Source organism: Aspergillus brasiliensis (assembly GCF_001889945.1).
Source record: "Aspergillus brasiliensis CBS 101740 unplaced genomic scaffold ASPBRscaffold_6, whole genome shotgun sequence".
Classification (NCBI taxonomy): domain Eukaryota; kingdom Fungi; phylum Ascomycota; class Eurotiomycetes; order Eurotiales; family Aspergillaceae; genus Aspergillus; species Aspergillus brasiliensis.
In genome coordinates, this window is record NW_027137447.1 from 1,892,234 (window position 1) to 1,912,019 (window position 19,786).

The 19,786-nt window shown below is 52.0% G+C and overlaps 10 protein-coding genes across 10 annotated transcripts; 2 read left to right on the top strand and 8 right to left on the bottom strand.

The window, feature by feature from the left end:
- Positions 1-1,267: 1,267 nt before the first annotated feature.
- On the bottom strand, positions 1,268-2,434 carry ASPBRDRAFT_124819 (gelsolin family protein; the record flags this gene model as incomplete). The annotated part of the gene is made up of 1 exon (XM_067617732.1): positions 1,268-2,434. One exon carries the CDS (start codon positions 2,432-2,434, stop codon positions 1,268-1,270), a length of 1,167 nt encoding a protein of 388 aa, XP_067479453.1.
- Positions 2,435-3,764: 1,330 nt separating this feature from the next.
- On the top strand, positions 3,765-6,009 carry ASPBRDRAFT_43600 (uncharacterized protein). Its single transcript, XM_067625030.1, has 5 exons — positions 3,765-4,115; positions 4,161-4,182; positions 4,226-4,299; positions 4,343-4,672; positions 4,716-6,009. The coding sequence occupies exons 1-5, from the start codon at positions 3,859-3,861 to the stop codon at positions 5,608-5,610; spliced, it is 1,578 nt and encodes a 525-aa protein (XP_067479454.1). The 5' UTR covers positions 3,765-3,858; the 3' UTR covers positions 5,611-6,009.
- On the bottom strand, positions 5,855-6,708 carry ASPBRDRAFT_55425 (type 1 glutamine amidotransferase domain-containing protein; the record flags this gene model as incomplete). The annotated part of the gene is made up of 3 exons (XM_067627385.1): positions 5,855-6,243; positions 6,322-6,559; positions 6,631-6,708. 3 exons carry the CDS (start codon positions 6,706-6,708, stop codon positions 5,855-5,857), a joined length of 705 nt encoding a protein of 234 aa, XP_067479455.1.
- Positions 6,709-7,701: 993 nt separating this feature from the next.
- On the bottom strand, positions 7,702-8,895 carry ASPBRDRAFT_590302 (peroxiredoxin family protein). The gene is made up of 5 exons (XM_067627988.1): positions 8,666-8,895; positions 8,499-8,611; positions 8,275-8,438; positions 8,075-8,215; positions 7,702-8,012 (listed from the first exon to the last, which is right to left on the bottom strand). Exons 1-5 carry the CDS (start codon positions 8,710-8,712, stop codon positions 7,977-7,979), a joined length of 501 nt encoding a protein of 166 aa, XP_067479456.1. The 5' UTR covers positions 8,713-8,895; the 3' UTR covers positions 7,702-7,976.
- Positions 8,896-9,079: 184 nt separating this feature from the next.
- Positions 9,080-10,411, bottom strand: ASPBRDRAFT_125416 (NADH:flavin oxidoreductase/NADH oxidase; the record flags this gene model as incomplete). Its single annotated transcript, XM_067617790.1, has 1 exon — positions 9,080-10,411. The coding sequence occupies one exon, from the start codon at positions 10,409-10,411 to the stop codon at positions 9,080-9,082; it is 1,332 nt and encodes a 443-aa protein (XP_067479457.1).
- A 246-nt stretch (positions 10,412-10,657) lies between these two features.
- Positions 10,658-11,847, bottom strand: ASPBRDRAFT_196316 (uncharacterized protein; the record flags this gene model as incomplete). The annotated part of the gene is made up of 3 exons (XM_067620981.1): positions 10,658-11,298; positions 11,345-11,547; positions 11,597-11,847. 3 exons carry the CDS (start codon positions 11,845-11,847, stop codon positions 10,658-10,660), a joined length of 1,095 nt encoding a protein of 364 aa, XP_067479458.1.
- Positions 11,848-12,091: 244 nt separating this feature from the next.
- On the bottom strand, positions 12,092-13,792 carry ASPBRDRAFT_55431 (amidohydrolase; the record flags this gene model as incomplete). The annotated part of the gene is made up of 3 exons (XM_067627386.1): positions 12,092-12,558; positions 12,609-12,834; positions 12,884-13,792. The coding sequence occupies 3 exons, from the start codon at positions 13,790-13,792 to the stop codon at positions 12,092-12,094; spliced, it is 1,602 nt and encodes a 533-aa protein (XP_067479459.1).
- Positions 13,793-14,346: 554 nt separating this feature from the next.
- ASPBRDRAFT_43604 (uncharacterized protein) lies at positions 14,347-15,025 on the bottom strand. The gene has a single exon (XM_067625031.1). It carries the CDS (start codon positions 14,893-14,895, stop codon positions 14,617-14,619), a length of 279 nt encoding a protein of 92 aa, XP_067479460.1. The 5' UTR covers positions 14,896-15,025; the 3' UTR covers positions 14,347-14,616.
- A 2,124-nt stretch (positions 15,026-17,149) lies between these two features.
- ASPBRDRAFT_125064 (putative solid-state culture specific protein) lies at positions 17,150-18,613 on the top strand (the record flags this gene model as incomplete). Its single annotated transcript, XM_067617758.1, has 1 exon — positions 17,150-18,613. One exon carries the CDS (start codon positions 17,150-17,152, stop codon positions 18,611-18,613), a length of 1,464 nt encoding a protein of 487 aa, XP_067479461.1.
- ASPBRDRAFT_153333 (CIA30 family protein) lies at positions 18,408-19,702 on the bottom strand. The gene is made up of 3 exons (XM_067619362.1): positions 19,438-19,702; positions 18,916-19,371; positions 18,408-18,858 (listed from the first exon to the last, which is right to left on the bottom strand). Exons 1-3 carry the CDS (start codon positions 19,491-19,493, stop codon positions 18,663-18,665), a joined length of 708 nt encoding a protein of 235 aa, XP_067479462.1. The 5' UTR covers positions 19,494-19,702; the 3' UTR covers positions 18,408-18,662.
- Between the last annotated feature and the right edge of the window lie 84 nt (positions 19,703-19,786).

Consider the following 19,786-nt stretch of genomic DNA (forward strand, 5'->3'; position numbering starts at 1 on the left):
CAGTTCCCTAATGACACCTTGAAGTAATGTACGAAATAGGAGTACTGCGACGACACATCTGACACGAAGCGACTCAACTGTCTTTTATTTGGTTATCGCGGGAGTACCCTTCAGCTACAGCGAAATGAAGACATGGATGTCAACATGAGAGGATTCTCAGCAGGGGTGATGGTACCCCGTACCATCTCAAGATCCCACCCAGTCCGGGGACTAAGTTATCTACAATGAGACGATAAGGCGCTCAACGTATATATCTCACAATCGTCATAGCTCACCTTCCACGGTCGCTGCCTTTCCACAGAAGCTCAAGAAGCACAGCAATACCAGGCAATTAACTCCGTCCCTTGAACTGCAAGGTTAAGGTTCCAATGAGAGAAGGGGCAGATAGTTACTACGTCACAGCGGATGCATGACGCCATGACTGACGACGCCAGTATTTATCCTTTTACCAACCCTACTTTCTTTCATTCAACAAAAGAATAACTTCTTAACCCTTGGAATTATCTGAACATCAAATTGAATATAATATTCCACATTATAATCTGATCAAAGAAAAATACTACAATGGGCCTCTGTATGTCCCTCATGGGCCGCAGGCGCAGACATCCCAGCATGGGCATGGGCGGCGGCGGTTTCGGGTATCCTGCCCCGCGACCGCATTGGGGGGGTGGTGGTGGCATGCCGATGCATTCCTATGGACGGCCACACGGTCCCCCTGGGGGTGGGTTTGGCCGTCATGGGGGTGGCAGAGGAGGAGGCTGGGGTGGGAGAGGGGGCTGGGGTGGGGGAAGGAGAGGAAGATGGTGATTTGAAAAGGTATGTAGTTGATTCTGGTGATTGGTCGATCGGTATGTTCTAACAGAGTGTAGGGCTAGAGTTGTGTCGGAGGATAAGAGGATATATAAATTGGGGTGCTGGATAATTGGGCTAAATGGAGTCTAGAGTACAGTACTGGGATGATTGAACAGCATAGAAGCTACGCCGCGCAGGCTTCATCGATAAATGTTCAAGAGAGATGGATGGGTTATTGCAATCACTCCATTAATATACAACATTGATGATTTTATCTTATATTTGATACATTCGAAAGAATCATACATGAACGATCCAACTGACCGGACCAATCGATATATACTGCTTAGACAGTGGGCTGTTGGCCTGAACCTGCAGTTCCAATACTCTGTGTCTAACTGTCTGGACGATGCTTGTTCACCTGTGCAGAAGCATGACATACATATAGATTACACATCATGGCTTACAGCCATGACTATGCCTCGATGGCTCTCATAAACGCCGGGCTCTCGTAGCCCTCCACGACCTTGGCGATCGGAATGTAGTGTGCCTCTGGGAGCTGGCTCTGGAGCTGACGGACGTAGTGTTGGGCAACTTTGAGCCACAGCGCCTTCTCACGTTGGCTGGCCTCGGAGCCCTGCCACACCCACAGCCTGCTGCCGACATCGTACAGGAAGACGTCGTTCCCAATCAAGTCGGACTTGCTCACCCGCTGGCCATCCTTGACCAGGTCAAGGGTCAGTGTGCCGGACGAGTCGCTCAGTCTAAAGAGCTTGCGTGACCGCACATCGCCCTCCGTGCGCTTGGCGAAACGCCCCGGTCGCGAAGCCTGGAATGTGGACGGGTCGGCCTCCTTGCCTCCCAGCAGGTCCACAATGACCCTGGACCGCGACTCGAGTTGCGACAAGACCTCGACATCAATGTGCTTAGCCAGCGTCATGTCATTGACCACCTGTGCGGCCTTAGCCTTTTCCATGGGGCTGCAGTTCTTCCCCTGCCAGACCCAGATCTTATCCCCCTTGTCCAGGACGAACACATCGTTCTCGTCCAGGCTTTCCCAGGTGGGCTCGACCTCGTGCACGATGATCGAGCGACCCACCGAAGGATGCTTGAACACGCGAAGCAAGGTGAGGATCTCCTTGGGTTCCTCCGGCTCGACGTGGTGAAATCCTGACCGCACGCCGCCTGAGCGAATGGAGATGTGTCGGAACAGGCCCAAGAACTCCTCGGACGGCTCCTGTTCGATCTCGCGATGCTGCGTCGCGGTGCCATGCAGGAATTCATCCAGCTCGACTGTCTTGTAGGCGGCCGTGCCCGCTTCATCCTGGGTGGTCTTACTGCCCAGCCAGAAGAAGATGTCATGACCCAACTTGTCCCCCACCTTGTACGTGTGCAGCACGATATAGCTGTCTCCGTTGTAGAACTCGCCCGTCCGCTCCTTGGGCCATGGGATCACCTCGAAATTCTCGATCCTCCACACGAACAGCCCCGGCTCCTGGCCGATGGTGCCGTTGTTCCACGCCGGCTCGGTCGCGGCGGAGTTGTACTTGACACGGTGGTCCAGGTCGGATCCGATCAATTCGACATTGCTATCCTTGATATCGTATTCTTTGGGATGAACCAGTCCTTCGTGAGGGGGCATCGTGTCGGTGAGAGTGAGAGCCGGATAATGGTAACTGTATTGGAGATAACTAGTAACACGCTAGTTAATAGGCGTCGTGACTGGTGAGGAGTTGAGGGTGTCCTGCAGCTGCTTCTGCGGGGTGCGGCAGAAATCGGTGGGGAAAGGCGGTGAACTCAGGGGGGCTCGGCACGATTCTTCCCGAGTTGCCTAATTGGGATGGCATCAACATTCCACAGTCGTTTCTGGTAACTAGTTACTGTGATGACTTCCTTGGTGGACAGGGTGTGGCTCGCGTGCTCGTCACTCCATATGTCCAAGTATTATTCCGGTTGAGCCATGCTCTTTCCTTATTGATGGTCGTCCAGCCTCTATACTTATGACCTGCGCAGCAATATACCTCCCACGCTCCTTGGGAGACGAATATCCAGTGGAGGTATACTCTGCTGGTCTCATCATGGACTCGTGAGCTGCACAACCATTCTGAATAAGTAGTTACAGTGAAGCCGTCATATCTCGCTCCTGGCAGTCATGCTTGCTCACAACGGTTCACTCTACCCCAGCTTCAAGACTGGGCTAAGCAGGATTATGCATCTACTCCGCATTCGTTGCTTTTCTCTGCGAGGGGACAATTGTGACACACCAAATGCTACAATGGCAGGGGACTGAAACCACTTTCATGATCATATTGGACCTCCGTCTCTCGATAGACAGACACATCATCGCATCTCTCTAGCACTCAGCTGACAGCTCCACGAGCTGACACTTATCTGATCTTGCCACATCAGATTGGGACAGTCTATAGGGACAAAAGTACATCAAGCAACTGAACTACAGGAAGCTCCGAACCGCTTTACACACACAAGGCACTGTTGCTGTAGAATTTCCGCACTACAATGTAACGGAATACCTTGTGCAGATCGCTCGTCATCTGCCTCCCTTGCATTCCTTCCACTCTACTGGACGCGTAAATTTAGGATCAGATCAGTCCCTATAGGCCAACAGGAATGTGCTACGCACACATTCCTCCTATACACTCGTAGCCCGGACTGGCTTTTCCGACTTTCCTGGAACCAAGTCATTTCCTTGCCTCAACCCAGGGCTATCCAATGAGTACTCGGTTACCAAAGAATACATTTCCATAAACCCCGTGTCCCAGCAGTGCTTCGAATCTCCAACTAGCATCCTTTGCGTGCTGGGCCATCACCTGCACATATCTCCAGATCATGGTGCTCCCTTGATTGGTAGGATGGACACGAGGTTATCCACATAAGCTCGCTAGGAAACACGCAAAGTAACTCCATGCACGATGATCCTCTACTAGATTCAGATCTTGACGCGTGCTACTTAGATAGTACGCCATGTCGCGGACCAGGGAGATTCACCCTACAGGGATGATCGACTGAGCCTACTGTCGATCTACTATTCGACATGTCCCTGTAGACATGGCCATGGAGAACAAGTCCCATATAGTCTGCTGTGAGTATAAAGAAGCCGGCGGAGACATTGCAGCACCATCGAAAGCGGAACACGTCACTCGGACTCAGAACATGGACGAGTACCTGCTGAAGAATGGCCTCGAGTTCACGCCAAATGGGCAGTATGTCCGGTGGGCAAAGGGCAACAAGAAGCATCCCCGCAACTGGAGCGCACCCCGGAAGGTGTACGACATTGGTCTGATCTTTCTGCTGGATCTGATTGTGTAAGTATTGACGTCTCCATGGTATTGCACTGCTAACCACCACAGAACCGCCACGAGTACTGCTGGTGTATGTTTCTCATCCAACAGTCGGACCTTTCTAATCAGCATAGACGTCGGCGGCTTCAGAGGCTCAACATGAATACCATATTAGCAATACCTTGTGCACCTTCTACTTTGTGACGCTGTGAGTCTTCCGAACTGTTGGTAGTACCTAGCTGACCTGGCAGATTCCTCATGGGACAGGTCGTCGGCGCGATTGTCTTCCCTCCGTGGTCCGAGTGCTTTGGACGCAAAAAGCTATATTTTATCAGCAGCATCGGTAGTGCGCTGTGCTGTTTGATAATCGGGCTGGTTCATTCGTTGGTAGCTGTGGTCATCTGTCGCATTGTAGGGGGTTTCTTGAGTGCCATCCCATACACGGTTGGTAGCGGCAGCAATGAAGACATGTTCAACTCGCGATCCCGTATCTGGACTACTTTCCTGTGGACAATCGCCTCGAACTTTGGCTTGTTGATAGGTCCTATCATCAGCATCCTTGTTGTTGAAAACCTCCACTGGTATGTCCCATTTCGCCTCGCACATGCACCTCTAATTCAATAGGCGCTGGGTCTTTTACATATACACGATCATTCTGGCCATCATGAGCGCGTTCTTCCTGCTCATCCGGGAATCACGGCCTGGCCTGCTCCTGGCCCAAGAGGTCTCGCGCATCTGTCACGAGACGGGCCACGACAGCCTCCAGCCTCTTACTCACGACCACTCTCCGAACCTCCGCACCTTCGTCAAAGACTCGCTGTTCCGACCCCTGGAACTCTTCTTCGGTGAACTGCTCATCTTTACCATGGCCATGATGATCGCCTTCTCGTTCGCCCTGGTTTATATCTTCACCGAGGCCCTCCAGCCCATCTACGAGTCCATGAACTTCACTCCATCCGCTGCCGCTCTCCCTTTCCTCGCCGTCGGTGTTGGCGTCTGCTTCAGCACGTTCACTCGCATCCTCGACTTTCGGATCCTCGACGCCAAACACGCCGCCTCTGAGCCGATCAAACCAGAAGATAAACTTACGGGACTGGCTATCGGGGCACCTGCTTTTGCGATTGGGCTGTGGTGGTTCGCATGGACGATTCCACCGCGGGCAGAAGATATCCATTGGATCGTCCCTACACTTTCTCTGGTGTTGGTCGGATACGCCTTGAATGAGTTCGATACTGTGTTGTATGGCTATCTGGCCGATAGCTATCTGAGCTATTCAGCTAGTGGCACCGCGGCGGTCCAGCTGGTCCGGGCAGGGATGTCGGGGGCATTCCCGCTCTTCACACGGCAGATGTTCGACGGGCTGGGAGCAAACGTGGCGGCTTCACTGCTGGCGGCGCTGGCCACAGTGTTCTGTAGTGTGCCGTTGTTGTTTCTGCTGTATGGCGAGCGGATCCGCGCGAAGAGTCGGTTCGCGAATCATAGTTTAGAGGTCCAGGAGCAGTTTGTCAAGCAGGGATAGCTGTGATGCTCGGGTCTATACTCCATGGCCTATGTTATGCGGCAATACGGTTCTTAGATAGGAGAACTATTGTGACCTGCCCCTTGGTACTTACTACCCAGTCAACGTACCCCTTGACCAAACAAAAGTGAATCATAAGTAGACATAGAAATGACAGCGCAGCATATCATATCATTCTCATCATGGCAAGGCAAATTACACTATCCAAAACTATCCAGCCCACCATTACACCCGATAGAATGAACTACAACCCCAAAGCCGTCAAAATCGCCTTCCCAACACCGCCCGCACTCGCCGGATTCTGACCCGTAATCACCGCACCTCCCAACTCCGCCACCTGCGAGACCACGACCTTCTCCCCCCACGGCTGCTCCGCTTTGACATAAGTCGCACCAACCCGCTTCAACTCATCCTCGAGCATAAACGGCATAATTGAACTCAACTGCACCTGGTCCTCCTCGAGGTTCGAGAAGCCTGTGACCTCGGCACCCTTCAGCAGTGCTGTCCCGGAGGGAGTGGTCGCGTTCACGAACACGGCAGGACCGTGACATACAGCCGCGACGGGCTTCTTGGCCACGGCGAAGGCTTGGATGAGGGAGAGGGAGGTTTTGTCGCTGTAGAGGTCGTACATTGCTACATAGCCCCATAATCATTAGCATATGCTTTCTCTATAGAGAAGTGCAACGGTAGGGTAGGGTAAGGGATGCATACGTCCATGCCCACCAACATAGAAAATGGCATCGAATTCAGAAACCCTCGACACCACATCCGAGAGTTTCACCGTGTTGGTCCAGAGGGATTCTTGCTCCTTGAGGAATTTCTGGGACACGGCGTCCTCTTTGAACATTTCGATGGAACCGGGGTCCAGAGGGGCTTTGCCGCCGGCGGGGGAGGCGATTACGAGCTCGGTCTTCGAGTGCAGGACGTCCCAGGGGTGGGCGAATTCGGGCTATACATATTATTATTAGTATTTTGTTAGTGGTCAAGGTGTATAGGGCTGGTTTGGGGCATTCAGCTTACCAAGAACCAACCGGTGGGGTTGCCATTGGCGTTGTGGTGGTCGTGGGAGGTGAGGACGACGAGGACTTTGGGGGCCATTTTGGTAGATTTCCTTTGAATTGGGGAATTGGATGTCAATTGAGAGGAAGATGAGGTCTGTTGCTTTATGAAGAGTGTTGTACGAGGGAACCACAGTATTTAAGGTATTGGCGGGGTCTGGCTGAGAGCAACACAAAACGATGACATCAAATCGGGATAAGCTCAGGTGGGGTGAGTTGCTGAGTAATGACTCAAGATGCGGAGACCATACCAGAAAGGGACTAGAGTCCGGCATCGATCGCTGAAGGGTTCCATTAATCAGCTGGCTTCGATCTTGGTCGGCTTTCTTCTATTGCTTGAATTGAAGCTTCTAAAGGCTGCTACTGGCTGCTACTGGCTGTGAATATGATATGCTTATCCCTGGGTTGGATTGATAATCTGGTCAGCATTGTAGTGTGAGAACCCGGTGGTTGATCGCTCCGTTGGTCCGGCTGATCGCAATAGTGGGAGTCCGTAGATAGCGGCGATCGCCTTCATACAGAATGGGTCGTAGTAGTAGATGGGTAATTTATCTGGAACACATCGATGTCTCGGCTTGGAGACTATGACTCCGTTAAGCAAATGTGATTTAGCACTGGGTCTATTGTTGTGGATGAGAAATACTTATATTATTTCACCTCGGTTCACTACATCACCCACAGGCAGTGACCCTAAGGCCATCCAGTTCATAGGCAGAAACAGTCAAGGGACGACGAGAACGACCTACATTCATGTATCACTCATGTGAAGTGCTGAAAACCACGCCGCAAACGATCTGAAAACTCCCCCATAGGCCTGTTCTATTTTCTTCGCTCACTAGCCACATAAACACCCGCTGATAAGCCTGCAGAATTTGGTCAGCTATTCTTCTGGGGCATTGCTACTGCCTCCGTCAGAGAACAACGTAAACAAGTCCATGCCAAGTTCTATAATGCTCTGGAATGTCCTAGAAGATGCGTCCAGTCGATGTTGACAGCTTCTGGTTACGTATATGTGGAGGCAGGCAAGCTGCAGTGGGTATCAAAGACGTTTAAGGCGTAGGGATGATTTCCAGTTAGATAAGTAATCTGCTGTCTTCAGTATGGTATTCTGCGGGTTGGTTGTTCAGACATGAGTGGCACGAATACACGTTGGTTGTCTGCCATACGCCATCCAGTGGTGATATTAGATCGTGGAGTATCTCAAAGAATATAAGATTCAGGCTAGCTATTCTTGCTCAACTCTCTAAGGAACATAAAAACAGCAAGACCAGCTATTCCACTGCACCACTTCTAATGAACGCTCAACATTCACAGATTGGCCAGGATCGCATCAGCCCCGGAGACCTACACTCGTCAGTAGATGCCTACACCTGATCATACGGTAATCAATAAAGAAGGAGAAATACCTTAACAGCACCCTTCTCCGTCTCAATCTGCGCATAGGTCACCTTGCCATGATCAATGACAATGGCGAATCGTCCCGTGCGACCAGCATTGGCCCAGCCGAGGGTATTGGCGAAGCGGGCATCGGGATCAGTTAGGAAGAGCTATCATGAAAGCATTATCAGCAAGAATTAGAGTAATTCCGAGGGAGATTGCAACGCACGATATCATCACCCTTGACGTTATTCGCCTTTCCCCAAGCGCTCATGACAAACGGGTCATTGGACGCGATCACTGCGACAACTTGCACGCCCTTCTCCTTCAGTTGAGGCAGGTTCTGGATGTAGCCGGGGACATGGTTGATGGAGCAGGTGGGGGTGAAGGCACCTGTTAGTCTCTCTATTAGGGGAAAGTTTATGATAAGTAGTGCATTTGGAGGGAACAAACCAGGAACAGAGAACAGAACGACCTTCTTATCGGCCCATTCTTTGGAGGCGTTGTAGTTGATGGGGATGCCGCAGGCGGTGATCTCGCCCTTGTCTTCGCTCCAGGGGATGTACCTATTGTTCATGAGATATTATACAATTAGATTACTAATAAAATGGGATACGCACTGGAAGACAACGTCGGAAGGGAACGAATCGCCGGGTTTGAGAGCCATGGTTCGTGCTGGACAGAGTAGAGAATCAAGGGATGAGTTGTTTGGTGTTGGTGTTGGGGATGGAGGAAACTGCGGGGTAGTGAATGGTGGGAGGAAGAAATCATTAATAAGTCGTAGCTAGTTACTAGTAGCTACTTCCACTGCAACTAATTAAGAACTATCCATTAGTCGGTGGCGCCCCCAAGGTTCTGATGCCATCCCGAACGAGTAAGAAGCTCTCTCTTTCTGATCCTGCAGCGCTCGGAGGTCTCCGTGTGCCGCCGTCTGCTCGGGTCGGCTCGGCAATTAAATCGCTAGTAAATTTGATCTCTATTGCAAATTGATTTATGGTTAGAATGTCTATATAATCTTGATATATATTTCCAGGTTAAACCAGTCCAGCTCGCCAGAACTGCACGGGCACCTCCACCTTCGCGCCCAGCTTCTTCGCCGCGTTCATCACCCACTCCGGCTCACGCATGAACTGCCGCGCCATCAACACCACATCCGCCACGGGTTCCGGTCCAGAGACCGTCGCGTTGGCGGCGTGTGCCTCGTCGGCGCCTTCCACGAGTCCCCGGGCCTGGTCGGCCTCGGTGATGAATCCGACCGCGCCCACCAGCGTCTTCGTGCCGGTCGCATGGATGGCTTTGCGCAGTTGGGCGGCCAGATCAATGTGGTAGTTGGTATGGATGTTGATCTTCTGGGTCCGGTGGTTACCACCGGAGCTGACGTCCAAGAGGTCGACTCCAAGCTCCGGCAGCAGGGGCAGCAGCTGGAGCGAGCTCTCCACGTTCCAGGTGCCTGATTCCGCCGCCACAGCTTGTCCATCCAGCCATTCCGTCGCGCTGATGCGCAACCACAACGGGGTACCGCTGGGGATGACCGCCCGAATGGCAGTCAGAACCTCCCGGAGAAGGCGGGTGCGGTTCTCGAAGCTGCCTCCATACGCATCCGTCCGCTTGTTGGTCACCGGGCTCAAGAACTGGTTGATCAGGTATCCGTGGGCACCGTGAATCTCAATCACATCCACACCAGCCCGGACGGCAGTCTCCGCACTCTTGGCGAAGGCCTGCACCAGCTCCTGGATCTCCTCCACCGTCAAGGCCCGCGGCGCCCAGTATCCCTCGCCCGTGCCATCCCAGGCCTCGTCGGCACCACCGCTGGGGCCGACCACGTCGGACGGGAATCCGCCCGTGCTCTCGTCCGCCTTGACGTTGGGCTTCTTGGCCTGCACCGCCACCCACGGAGGGAGCACGCTCGCCTTGCGACCGGCGTGGGCGAGCTGGACGGCGACCTTGGCGCCCTGGCTGTGACAGAACTGCACCACGCGCTGCAGACTCTTGAATTGTTCCGAGTCGGGGGAGTGATCCCACAAGCCCGCATCATTGGGGGAAATGCGCCCGTTCGGCTGGACCGCCTGCGCTTCGACGAAGACGAGACCGGCGCCTTTGAGGGCGAATTGGCCCAGGTGGGCGATGTGGTAGTCGGTGAGGGCGCCGACGAGAGGAGAGGAGAGGTCGCTTTCGGCGGAGTACATGCACATGGGCGAAACGACGACGCGGTTCTTAAGGGTCACATCGCGAATCTTTAGGGGACGGAAGAGCGTCGGCGTGTTGGGATCGGTGGGATCGAGGGCCTCTCCACCATTGTTGGCGGGGGTGAAGTAAGGAGTCTGCGTAGAGGGGATCACACGCGGCGTTTGGTTGACGGAACCCATGGCGAGGATAGGGTCTGGAGGGAGTAGAATCGAGGCAATTGCTGTAGCGAGGGAGACATGATGGACATGGCAGGTGGGTTTTATACCCAGTGCGTCATTGAGGTTGAAATGAATTATTAATTGAGCCGGCGATGGTGACATTTTCGGGTTGGGGATTTGCTGACAAATGGGCCGGATAATCGGCTGCTGCTTCAACAGCTAACAAACAGGAATTGTTGATACAGCATGCTGACCTGCAAGACAAATCTACTGAGATATCGCGCCTTGAATGTCTTTCAGCATCTTCAGGAATGCCCCTGTTTCCGAAGCCCAGAGGGAGTCATGTGTTGTCCCCTTCTCCATGACTGACTCGAAAGTAACCACACTCTTGAGATCGGCATTGGCAAAACAGTCCTCGAAGTATTTCTGTCCTTTGGGCCCAATCATTCCATCCTTCTCTGCAAAGATGGCTTTAATCTCCAAAGGCTTCTCCTCTGGGTGACTTTGTTTGTACCGTTCCTCTGCTTGCACCAGCCCGCGGATATAGACTGGAAGATCTTCGCAGGCGCCCCACAACCCCGGGGCCTTTTTCAGACAGACCACAGTCTCGTCGTTAAATCCTGTGGTGTCTTCCAGGAAAATGTACTCTATGCATAAGTCTTCTAACTTCTCTGCGGTCCGTGAGTTCAATTCGTCCGCAGACAGCTCGGGTCCATCAACACCTTCTTCGGGCGCACGAGAGATACCGCCCATGGAGGAGAGAATGTCCACACTCGCAGTGAGAGATGGCGCTGCCTTGGTCACCACAAATTTAATGACCTTGTTCCAGTGGTTCAAGACGCCAGTAGGGAGCATCTTGGCCATTTGTAAGGAGAGAATGTCGGAGTATTTAGGCTCCACCCATGGGCCTGCGAATGTCAGCCTGACTGTCACTGAGGGCAAAGATAAGCTAACCCATCAGTATTGCCATTGGCGTTTCTGGCAAGAGAAGGTCGCGTCGATGCGACAATAAATTCAAGTTGTAGATAGTGCCGGCACTGTGAGATATCGGGACGACGTGCGCGATGGATAGATGCTCCAGCACCGCTGACACTGCTTTCAGCCATACACTGACTCGTTTTGCTGGGGGTACGGGGGTTGACCCGCCAATGCCGGGACTATGCTGTTAGCACTTCCTTGGGGGAAGAGAATTGGTGAAGATAATACCGGTCGATGGATAACATCCTGACTCCTAGTTTGTTGGCCAAGTGGTCTTTCATACAGCACCACAGGCGGGACCCAGCCATTCCTTGAATTAGCAGCATGGTCGGGGTGGGTGAGCCATCCTCCCTTGTCCGGGGACCGATGTCTGCGTAGGTCACTGCAAGAGGTCCATGGTCTGCGGCTGCAGGGAGAACAATCCGCTGGTGGAAGCGCTTTTCCGCTACAAACTCGAGTAGGTGGGTATGATCAGCCATGGTGGTGTTAATGTGTAAGACTATGAAGAGTGTTGAGGTTCAGCCCGTCGGTTAGTAGTTAGTGCGGGGACAAGGCTATATAAAGACTGGCTGAATGCTTAGGCTGGATAGGCAGCAACACTTATGCATCTCTTTGTACCCTGGATCATGACTTGAGGAGTAGTAGTCTGAATGAATGTTGGTCTCATACTCCGTAGAATGACATGACAGCTACTAACTGGTTCAGACATACAATTCGACAGACTTACGCCTGGTAAACCTTCCTCCCCTCGAACCACGTCTCCAATACATTCGCACCCTTGAAAAAGCCCCGGCTCAGATCGCGATCGACAACAATGAAATTGGCCATCTTGCCCACTTCCAAACTGCCTGTGCGATGCTGCGCCCCAACAGCCTCTGCCCCGTTGAGCGTCAGCACGCGACAAAGAATCTCGCCGCCGCGTTGCATCGCCGTCTCCCCCACCCCGAGACGTCGACATTTCCCACCGGGTTTGTATCGCACGCGCTCAACAATCGCAGCCAGGGCATCGAATAATGACGGCGTCTCGGGGAGCATCCAGTCCGAGCCAATGGTCATGAGTGCGCCCGATGCGAGGACCCCGTTGAACGCCCACTTGTTGAGTTCGGGATACTCTTCCACGACGTCATGATGGAAGATGGCGGGTGACATTTCCGCAGTTACTTTCAACGGTGCGAACCGCGCGATGTCGTCTGCAACAGTAAGTAATATAATTAAGAAGCGATATGAGTCACAAACAAACCCTTATGCACAGCATTACAATGCGCAAGCTCATGTCTTGGACCAGCCGGATTCCCTTCCCGGACCTGGGCGATGACATCCAGCGCCAGCCTCGCAGATCCCTCGCCCGCGACGTGCAATTTACACGTCATGCCCCGGCCATCGTATTTCTTCACAGCCTTATACAGAAAGTCCTTATCAAGCGCCAAATGCGTCGGAATCGGCTGTCCATTCGCATCCAGATCCGCCTGCGTGAATTCCGGCGGCAGAGGCGCCCCCATCCAGCCAGAACTTCACAAACTGCGTATGCACATGTCGGCTTCTAAACCCTTCCGCTACATCAATCAATCCCGCCAGACTATCCTGTGGCTCCATGGCAAAGTATACCGGCGCGGACACAATATGCGTATGGATATCCAGGTCCAACCGATTCTCCAGCTCCAGCTCTCGCACCGCATGTAGATACAGTGTGTTCGCAGACGCTTCCTGACAGGACGTAATTCCATATCGATGACATATAGACACTGCATGGTGAATCGCGCGTTTGACATGCGCCAATGGCGGGATGGGCAGACAGTCAAAGACGGCCGTCATGGCGTTCTCGACCACTTCCCCTGTAAGGGTTATCCCATCTTGTCGGCGGACGTAGTACCCGCCTTCGGGGTCAGGGGCACCATTAGGATCGATCCCCGCACGGATGAGCCCTGCTGTGTTGAGCAGGATGCGGTGACAGGAGACTTCGCGGATGAGCACCGGCTGATCCGGGTACTGAGTATCGAGGTATTTGCGATCAGGCACGGCGTTGGGGAAATGGCTGGCCTGGTAGAAGTTTCCGATCAGCCAGTCCCCGGTGACATTGGCGTAAGCGCATGCGCAGGACCCCTTGATGAGTCGAGACGTGATGTTGGCGGGGGTGGAGTCGAAGCCGATGCGGGCTTCGTTCAGGCCCTGGAGCCCGGCGACGAGAAGGTGCGTGTGGGCGTCGTGAATCCCCGGCATGACGAACCGCTGGCGGAGATCATATTGGATGAGGCTACGAGCTGAGGCGATCGCCAAGATGGCTGCGTTACTGCCAATCTGTTCAATGATCCCCGTGGGGGATACAATGAATGCCTCGGCCCAGGGTTGGTCGTCGTTGATGGTATACACGCGACCGTTGTGGAAGGCGAGGGCGTTGCTGGAGTCGATCGACGAGTAAACTCGCATGGTGGATATTGATTAGGTTTGATAATGTCCATCAACAGGCCCTCTGATGCGTTTTATACATGCCCTTCCTCGGCTACGTTGAGATGATATCCGATCCCCGGAATAATTCCGTATCACATTGACCGGTCACACCCAACATTTCACTCATCAGACGCTGGTCTTATGCATGAAGCAGAACTTCCAGGCTTTAAACCAGTCTAGTCCTCCAGAGCTGCCACTAGGCATTGTAAGAAGACTTTTACCCTCCAGACTGACATTCCCAGCTTGATAGCCATCCTTGCCATCACTCTATGGGCATAATTATATCCCTACATCTAACTTCTAACCCAGTAACATATGTGGCTTGGATAAAGGTCCACTCGCATGCGGCTAACGTATATTGTATTGCTGTCATTGCAGGAGGATCCCCTGCAGCATACATGCAGTCATACGATCCAATGTTGTCTAACGTGGCACGCGCTATATACACTTGTCTTTGACGTACGTCAAATGCAGTCAGTGTGACAATTCATTATTTTCCAAAGGCATTGCATATTGACAACCGATATGAGACCGTTTTCCGTGGCGAGTTTAGCGACTGACAACGGTCACGTATATTATTCGCATAACGGGCTACGGGTATACATAGGAATCACCCTTTAGCAACGTCTTTCATTCTGTACCTGAGACTAGATGAAGACATATACCAACATCACCATTCAAGTCATCATACCCTCTCCTCAAAGACCTCGCCTACCAAGTTCACCGAAGCATCTCCTCAATCATACCGTTCGCGGCACCGGCCATAGCGCTAGTAAATTACAATCACTAAGCGATCTAGCAAACTATAACATGTGTACACTCACCTCATGGCGCTCCTTACGACACTCGTGGCAACGGTTTCCGCGACGACATTCCCAGTCATATTCGCAGCGTTCGCCGCAGTAGTTGACCTGGAGACAACGGTGGTTAGACTTACATCTCAGGATGTAAGCGATGAGGGCTCTTACATCGAGGTTGCCATCTGTGACCTTGGTGCTTCCGATATCATCGGTGGTGGGATCTGTTGCAGTGGCTAGGGCAAGGCCCAGGAGGGTTAGAGATGCGAGTAGGGTGACCTTCATGTTTGTGCTAAGTGGTTTGTTAGCTTATATACAAGGTGGATGCAGATGGTGAGTGATTGGAAGGGACATGCATGATGGAGTTGAGATAGAGAAATTGATCTGTTGGTGGATTCTGTTGTGATGGAGCTCGAAGATGATGCCTTCTGGGCAAGCCAGAGGGCTTATTTATGCTTCTAATTAAGCCTCCGTCAATCAAACGAACTGCGTATAGAGATGCCATTTTCTCCACCGCATGACTTCCCTGTACTACTGAATCCCAACAGTAACTTGTTGTCCCGGAAGGAGTGGTGGCTTTGTTCCATTCGGAGGGTATCCCATATACCCATCCGAGTCTCTTCAAGTCCATCTGACTATCTCTACTTCTTACCAACCTATAGACTGTTCAGGAACCAGCGACGCCAAGGTGAGGGAAGTCTGGAGAATATGGGGCTGTTACACCCCCAGTCATCGTCCCCGGATTCAAGCTTTGTGCAACCAGCGGAGGATAGCACAATTCGGTATGACGCATGATTCTCCGAAGGCTGCGCGACACAATGATTTAGAACAATATCCCAAGCCCGCAGGGCTCCTACAAATCGCATGGCTATGTTGTGCAAAGGGAATGAAACGCCCAAGTCGTGCTAATTGTGGCATTTCCACATCCGCGCTGGGGCAGTATGTTGGATGAAGTATCATCGATATGCCATATGGCCGAACATATGGTTGATTGGTAGGTGCCCTGAACATCGCCACATCCACTACGTTACACAGCCTAGCTTAGTTCTGACTTTGAATTCTAAATCTTACTCTTCAGCTGCCAAGATGTAAGCTTATATTGAAGAAGGCCCGCTCGTATGGCTCCTTCTTTTGTACAGCTGACCTGCGACGCGGGGACGGCATTGAGCATCATGCCATTCGGATTTGGTGAACAATCGGAGTCAATTCTCAGCGAACCAGAGATTAGCAGTCTCTGCTGGGTGGGACATTGAAACTCGTGGGATTGTACCGCGGTGTAGAGTTTCGGAGGCACCGAAATGATATCACGATTCAATTGGCTATTTACTGTAGGTCCAGCACAATAGACGATCAGGAACATGAAATTTCAAAAAGCGTCAAATGACTTTGACGTATGCCATCGTCGAATTGTATGCCTAATGCGAGGAACTCTTTAGCCTCCTCGATGTGATTCGATGGCGCTCATATATACTTCTAAAGTCTGAGCGAAGACGCCACGGTATGTTTTCACCCTGGAGCCATGGATCATCAGCAGCCCAAGCAAATGCACGGTCCGACTGAGACAGCATCCAACAGTTCATTGTTCGTAGTGGAGCACCCTCGCCATTATTGGATATGGCCAGAAGGGTTAATATAGACTTGCAGCCACCCTGGACGCCTGCAGTAGCTGTCTCGACCAGTTCCATGGGTGGGAGAATGGAAACTGGTGCCGCAATGTCTAGCTGGAGAGCTTGGCTGCGCGTTTGAGTAGTCAAGTAGCTTGCAGGATGAAGGTTAGGCTACTTAAGATTAGGCCACCTGCCTCAGTAGGCAAAAGGTTATCGTAGTGGTGGAACCATTAGATAGGTGTCTCCGATGGTTTTGTCCTTCACCTCGCACTTTTCTTTTACCTCACCCTCCCTTCGACCTAAACCCTGACACTTTCCTGCTGAGTACATCAATTATCTTCAATGGATCAGTACTGATGAAAAAGCAACGACGGTGAAGTCAGAGGGCATATAACTGAAAACTTTCGGCTCAGATCCATCATCCACATACTAGTCCATCTCGGCCTGCCAAATGCGGGTCCCGATATACCCGAACCCACAACATCCCAGGGTTACATCGATCTGGAGGACCCGTCAAAGCCGTGGGGAACAATGTCCCACCACTCGTCGAACCGGGCAGAGGATCAATGACTCAAATTATTCCAAAACTGACCCACTCACTTCACTACTGGTGCTATCTTGGTTATCAAGCTGGGTGGTGGGCTACAGATGGACCGGTCCGCGGCGATCTTGGTTGAACCTTCGCGAGCATTTCGACCGCGAACGGTAATCAACTTCCTTCATGACGTCCCTTGACGTCGACTAAGTGCAGGAATTCCTGCTGGTCAGGAATGGTCCTCCTTCGGTGGTTCCGTGGACAGTGCGGCATGTGTTTGGTTGACGTGAAGATGCCTCTCATATATGCCTACGTGTTAGTAGTTCAAAAGATGAAGATACCCTGAGAAGAGCTGCAAGCAAAAAAGATTAGAACCGTCGATTGACTGACAACAAACATGACTGCTGTGACACTTCTCCAGCCACTGCCAGTGGCACCGCCTCAGCCATATCCCTCAAGCAAAGCACCCAACACCAGAGTACCAGTGACGCTGGACTGTACCTTGCACGACCTATATGCATTGGACAATGATACGCCCCCGAACATTGTCCTCGCATATGATCACCCTTGCAAATTCCCCCCAGACCAACTTCATCCATCTTCGCGTGCACGATTTCTGTACGCTGCCAATTTTCCCGACATCAACGCAGCAGACGAGATGCCGATCCTACATAAGCGCAGCATAGCCCAACGGTATTCCTTCGTCGCGGGCCGTACCCCTGTCTTGATGATCGACCTAAGTGGAAATGGGGGTGAAGATCTTTCATGTGTCTTGACAACTTCCCGGGACGAGTTACGGCGTATCTATGATCAACTGAGCCCGGAGCAACGGCCTGACGTGCAATTTATCAGGAGTGTGCACGATATCCAGGTCGCCCCAGACTCGCGTGCAATTTTCACTATGCCCCAGGATCATATGTGCGGAATGTTAGATCAGGCTGTGGCTCCCGAGACACTTTATGAGGTTCTGTCCAAACGTTGGCTAGCCGTGTGTGGTCTGCCAACACCAAAGTCCAAAGTTATCGATCCGCTACCGGTCAATTCGTGGCAAGGAGGCCGAGATGCTGAAGTCGGACGGATGCTGCAAGCTGTGCAGCAGCAAAGCCTCCCCTTTGTGGTGAAAGCATCTATTGCTACATCAGGTTGCGGAACATTCGTTATCCGACGTGAATCGGACAGAGACACTGCGGTGAATGAGTTACGGCGTCTCCTCGACGATGGGCTCAAGAAGGTCGATGAAGAAAATGAGCGACTGTATCCTGCAAGCTTCGTCATCCAGGAGCTAGTGCCGGGAGAGGCTTACGGGGTGACATTTTTCGTTACGAAAAAGGGCCGCGCAGTGTACCTGGCAACAACTCGGCAACGTTTCAGCCAGGAGGGGGTCTGGAATGGTGGGTGCGTGTCGTACCTCCTGCAACCCATGTTTCAGGCTCAGTATAAATCTACGATAGAAGCGCTGGCCAAAGCCTTGCACAACAAAGGCTACTACGGGCCGGCGGGAGCTGATATCATGACGGATGCAAATGGGGACTTTGTGGTCGTCGACATCAACCCACGCGTTACTGGATCTTACCATCTGGGGTTGCTTAGGAGCCATTACATGCAACGCGGGCTATATGAAGCGGCCGTTCTCTCCCGCTTGGAGATTCCCTGCACGCGGAATGCGTTCGAGGAACTGTTTGCGGTGGAGATCGCGCAAGGAAGGTTGATCATAAACGCATGGGTCATCGACTCAAAGAAAGAGACCAGTCATGCAGTAGTGACGGTGGGAGCGGAGGATTCTGTTAAACTGGGTCGGTTGATTCGTGTGATAGAGACATTCGTCAAGACGGGCGAGTATGCTGAGAGTGCGGAACTATGAGTAGAAGACCTGTTCAATTTGGCGTGTATCATAAGACTTTTGAGGAAATTTAGCATATTCCACAGCATAGCCATCCTGATCCAGCACTTTTATCATCCTGGCCAAGCTGCTTCTCATCGAAATATTCCTCATCGTCCCATATATCACTATCACTCGGATCATCTCTATACCTTCCCTCCTCTTTCTCAATACCTTTAATCGACTCAATCTCCAATTCAAACTCTCCTTCCTGCTTTCCAAAGAAACTAACAACTAAGTCAGCAACATACCCAACCTTCTACCATGCATGAAAGAATCCTCACCTCCGAATCATAATCCCAAACCTCTTCACCCCCGCCAACATCAATGGCCTCCCCATATGGACCTCCTTCCCGCGATACGTCGGCCGAAACTCCTTCCACGCCAACCTGACCTTGTTCTCTCCCTCTTTCACCTTGAAATCCGCCTCCCACACCAACCCACTCCGTTGGCGCCCATCCGGTCTCGGATCCTGGAGTATATCCTTCAGATTCAGCGTATACGTGTATCCATCACTCTTCGGGATGGATAGTTCCAGTCCAGCGTAGCTACTTAGATCCCATATTTCAGTGGTGCTGCTTGTATGCTGCGAGGCGAAGCCCGCTCCGCCGAGGGTCGTGATGTCGAGGTTTCCGTGGAAGGTGGCGGTGTTGGTGTCTTTGTTGATGGTCAGATGGGAGTGGGAGGAGCCGCCGCGGACACGGTCGTCGGAGGTGGTCCAGGATGTGGAGGACCAGGGTCTGAAGTTGGTGTTTGGTTGTTAGGTGGGTCTGATGTAATGGATGGTATGAAATGGGTGTACGTACTGCGGTCCTCCGAAGATGTACGGGGATGATAAATGTTTGGTATATAGGACTTCCATTTCTGGTGTATATGTAATGGTGTTTGGTTTGGTTTGGTGGGAAGATTGTCAACGTTAGGAATTTTCCAATATTGGAGTTCTTGAGATGGGCTGAGTGTGGATCGATCGATCGCCGCGGTGCGGACTCGATGACGTCGGTGATCTGTATAGCTTTCGTTGCCGCATTTTATCGATCGGATTGGGTCGGTAGGGGGCTAGACTTGGTTTAGATTCTTTGTGCGGAGCTTGAATAGAATTGCATTGTTTGGCTTTCATGCAATTTTAGTTACTATTTCGGTCTTTATGTCTTGTCA